The 5,000-nt window shown below is 34.4% G+C and overlaps 1 protein-coding gene across 1 annotated transcript in view; it reads right to left on the minus strand.

Moving 5' to 3' along the window:
• Positions 1-854: 854 nt before the first annotated feature.
• Positions 855-5,000, minus strand: part of tank (EI24 domain-containing protein tank) — a 9,867-nt gene continuing 5,721 nt past the window's right edge. The window contains exons 6-8 of the mRNA XM_043013643.2: positions 4,227-4,313; positions 2,907-2,981; positions 855-2,118 (exon numbers count right to left, since the gene is read on the minus strand). Coding sequence (XP_042869577.1) covers positions 2,004-2,118; positions 2,907-2,981; positions 4,227-4,313 — 277 coding nt within the window. The 3' untranslated portion in view covers positions 855-2,003. The remainder of the gene's footprint in view (positions 2,119-2,906; positions 2,982-4,226; positions 4,314-5,000) is intronic.

Raw genomic sequence — 5,000 nt, forward strand, 5'->3', positions numbered from 1 at the left:
TTTCGATCTTGTTATTTTGTTTATATTTCTTTTTCCTTTTTTTTTTTAGCCACACTCTCTTCCCGTTTTTATATCTTATACTCCAAAATATACAGAACTAGAATAATCCTATTCACATGTTTAAGCGTCCCCCTAAAAATTATTTATAGTTATCTATTACTGATTAATCATTAATGTTGTCTACTGTCATTATTTATTTATTCAAATGTTATATTCTTATTTATTAATTTATCTATTGGATATAAAATAGAGGTTGTGAGCACTGTGTTGCATAAATTATGAGTGAGTGTGGTGAGATGGGGAGTGTTGTCAGGATGTCACTCCTGCTCGAATAAGGAGAAGGGATTAAAATATCCACTAACATAATGAAATTATAGAATTTGATATAGGTGGAATAAAAAATGAATAAATAAAAATTCAACAACAATGACAAAGTGAAATTAAAAACTAATAAGAGCACTACTCAAAAACAAAAGAGAGGGTATTTTAATACCCAACGGAAGCCAGTTCGGACATAAAGGAAAGTCCTTGTGGGACTTGATCAGGTGACTTTCGTAACATGAACTTAGTCCAGCTTGGGAACACAAAAGTACAGCCACCACAACAGGAAGAACCAGGAACCATGATGGTGGCACAAATGAAGCAAAAATACTGAATTGTTTTTTTTTTACCTGGTTTTGAGTCAAGAAAATATGAAAAATTCAAAATATTTAAAACATACTCTCTCCTATGATAAATCTAGAAATCACACATAAATATATCTAGTCAACAGCATAATGTGTCCTGTGTATAAAATGCAGAATATAATGCATCATATCATGCATGAACCCACTTAGGCATAAGAAAATAGTAGAAGCAACTTTTTTTTATTTAATATATATAAAAAATGACAATGTACTTGGGCATTCAACAAATGAAAGGATCCACAATTGGTATCCCCAAAGAGTTAACATTGCACAATAATATATATATATATATATATATATTATATATATATTGAGAACTGTTTGTACATCAAGCTCGCTCTACACTGGACTAAAAAAAATAATAAACTAGAAAAGGAGGAATTTAAAATGTAATTATAATAATTTATCATAATGTCTGTCTCCACCTAGAAATTATACATAATTGGGACTTCTTTCCTAGAAAATAAAGCCAGTCTATAATACAGTTATCATCTAATATATGCTCATGCTTCTTAAATAAAGTGTGTGAACAAACAACAAAAAAGAAGGAAAATAAATAAATATAAAATGAGGTTCTTCGTAGAAGCATATCTATAATGAATATAATAGTAGAATGACTAATATCTATTGCAGTGGTAAATCAAATTCCTCTGTAGAACTTCTTTCTTGTGATAGTCTCACAATTGCTAATTATCATTTCATTTCTTTCTTTTTCAGAATTCACTTTAGAAATATGAAACTACACAGACTTCTGCTTCAAAGGTTTTCAATTATATTTTCAGAACTTTTTTCATTACCAGCCCCAACAATCCTGGACATTTCATACAACATACCACAGTTACTACGGACAAGGGACATCATTGCCTGTCTTGGAATCAGGACGAATGCATCATTTTTTTTTCTGCATATCTTTTTCCGTTTTTTTAAGTATAGGTTTCCATTGTCCATATATGCATTGCTTTTCTCTCTCTCATCTTAATTTTTTCATCTGATCACATTCCAAGACATTGTTATATGTTATATCTCCAGTCTTCTTTTTCTCTCCTCCTTTTTCAGGAAATACTTTGATGATCACCAAACCAATGTACACTTGCACACAAACAGAAAGACAAAGTAGCACACACATGCACACACACAAATAATAATAAAAATAAGAATGAGAAGACCTTATCACATTGTTATCTCCTTACAATTAGTCTCTCTTTCTGCTAATCCTTATTTTTCCTTTATATTTCATTTAAGCGTCAAAGTAGAAGAAGAAAAAAAAAAAAAAATCAAGGAAAGGTATCTTTTCGTTTTGAGAAGAGCCCTCCGAGATCAGCGTCTGGAGGGGGCTGGGGGATTGGGAAGGGCAGACCGCTTTGTGACTAGACTCTGGATGATGCGGTTCGAGAGGCCCACCACCCCCGAGAACAGCTGCAGTGGGTAACCTCTGGAGGTGGGGAGAGTGAGAATGTGAGACAATGAAGATGATGGCAATAATGCAGAGAAAGGGGAAGACAGGGAAACAATTAACTAGTAATTGCAAGAGAGAGGGAGAGGGAGAGGGAGAGGGAGAGGGAGGGAGGGAGGGAGGGAGGGAGGGGGGAGGGAGGGAGAGGGAGAGAGGGAGAGAGGGAGGGAGGGAGGAGGGAGAGAGGGAGAGAGGAGGGAGGGAGAGAGAGAGGGAGGGAGAGAGGGAGGGAGAGGAGGGAGGAGAGAGGAGGGAGGAGGAGGAGAGAGAAAGAGAGAGAGAGAGAGAGGAAGAGGAGAGAGAGAGAGAGAGGGGGAGAGAGAGGAGGAGAGAGAGAGAGAGAGAGAGAGAGAGAGAGAGAGAGAGAGAGAGAGAGAGAGAGAGAGAGAGAGAGAGAGAGAGAGAGAGAGAGAGATTGAGAGAGAGAGAGATTGAGAGATATTGAGAGAGAGAGAGATTGAGAGATATTGAGAGAGAGATTGAGAGAAACTGAGAGAGAGATTGAGAGAGACTGAGAGAGATTGAGCGAGATTGAGCGAGATTGTACGAGATTGAACGAGATTGAGAGAGAGAAAGACAGAGGAAATAGGAAAGTTACAATACTTATAAAAGAATGGAAAACCAGAGTAAAAGAAAATTTATAACATTAATTATGATGATGCTACACATTTTTAAAAAATATATTATATAACAAAACTGATACTAGAACATTATACTAATTGTATTAACATTTTTTCAAGAGAAAGTACAAATGAAATAAGACCTACTTGGGGTAGAGTACAGGATCTGCTTCATTGGCGCTGATGATAAACACAGGGAAGAGCAGTGCAAACAAGCAGCCACTGCATTGGGAGAAAAAGAGAAAATTTACATTGAAATTCCTTCCTTTTCAGTGTACTTCATGATGGTATGTCACTGTTGATAATGATACTAATGTCATGTAATGCTAATTCTATAAACAACATGATACAAATACATTTCATGACAATACAACGTTAATACAAATATTGCTACTAAAATTAACATACATAATGACATTAATACCAAAACCAATGTTACAAGTCCTCATGATACAACAAAGTTAATTAGGTTATCAATATATTAGGGCCTAATATATAAATTTTTATTACTGAATTATTCAATATAACTTTCTATGTCTATATCCAGTATATTAACCCAATGACAACGGTGCGTCACACTCGTGTGACACAGCCAAACTCACGATGCTGGGGCGTCATGCCAGTGTGACGATTACAATGCAATATTGCAATCACCCGGCATAGGGGTCTTCGCGTAGCGAGTGCCCCGTCGGGCAAGGGCTAATACTTTATGTGCCACATTTACTTTCCTTGGCCACCCAAAACAATTATTGCAATCTAAGGAATTTTGCAATCATGTAACTAATCTGTAATGATGTTTACTAATTTATATGATTCAGTTTTCTCACTGTAATGTGACCCATAGGGTTATAAACTTCCTATGACCCATTGACAGCCAATGGAGACTTTCATAATTAATTTATCAGGTACAATAAAAGTTTAAGTTACTGAATCACCCTTCTAGACATCTGTTTTCCTTTTCCATTCAGAAACAGAGCTTTGTACTCTGAAAATGACCTGAACAATATTCAATAGTGTTCTATCTTGCAGCTCCAAGCAAGGCATATTACAAAAACATCCATAGTTTTCGTGATATTTTTACATTTTAAATTCATTCTAATAATTCATTCTTTAAGTAGTGCAATAAATACAATGTAATCACAACATCCTATACTGAAAATAATCTGAATTGAATATATAATTCTAACATACCAACACTGAGAATTGCAAATACCAAATACATACCATAAAATCAATCAATATGTCAATACACATATCCTAAATAACTCTTCAAATATGTATATCAAAGTGTCCCCTAGTTTTAAAAATTCCTCAGCCATAAAATTGAAGTTCTTTCACTTAAAAGATTTCCTCTTCCTCTTCCTCTCCCTCCCTCTCCCCCTCTCTCTTTCCCTCTCCCTCTCCCTCTCCCTCTCCCTTTCCCTCTCCCTTTCCCTCTCCCTTTCCCTCTCCCTCTCCCTCTCTCACCTTACGTATACAGAAGAAGGGTACATCGTGATGAATGCCAAAGGGAGGCCAAAACCCATGAAATAGGGCCAATTTTCCTCCACGAAACTGAAAATGGAACAGAGAAGCCAAGCAAAAGATTTATTACTTTGAGTGGAATCTTACTACTTTACATAAATATCGATAGGAAGAAAAAGGATATAAAGGGGCTGAGAGAGCAACTATTTGTAGTAGTGCATGGAAATTTCCTTAAATTTAGGGAGTACTATTGATGTGCAAAAGCAAATTGAAAGGATGGGATATTAAGAAAAATATCAGATTATCATATGGTTCTATTTAATAACCTTAAGCTTCACCTTTTGAGGATCTGTCAAATATGTCATGACCATATTAGTTTAATAGCAACAATAACAACAGTATTATACTCTTGTAGCTTAAGATAAAAAATTACGTGTCATCTTTTAAAAATTAAACAACAAAAAAACAAAATCTCAAATTTGAAAATCACCAGTAAATTACCAATAATAAAATAAATAGTGTTTATAAATATTTACACTATTCACGTCAATTCATTAGAGGGACTTTCAAATTGTTGTTAGCTGAACCAACAAAAGACAAAAAGTCTTAATAAATAATGAATCATAAATACCCATTTTCTCAAATAGACAAATAGACAAAATAAAAATAAATAAAAAAAAGAAAGAAAAGAAAAGAAAAAAATGTATATATATAAGTAAAGGTATAATAGACAATATTTAAAAAATAGAAAAAATATATAATAAAATAGAAAAATTG

The sequence above is a fragment of the Penaeus japonicus genome, unplaced genomic scaffold, assembly GCF_977035675.1.
Source record: "Penaeus japonicus unplaced genomic scaffold, GWHDUDI00000001_assembly GWHDUDI00000025, whole genome shotgun sequence".
Lineage (NCBI taxonomy): Eukaryota > Metazoa > Arthropoda > Malacostraca > Decapoda > Penaeidae > Penaeus > Penaeus japonicus.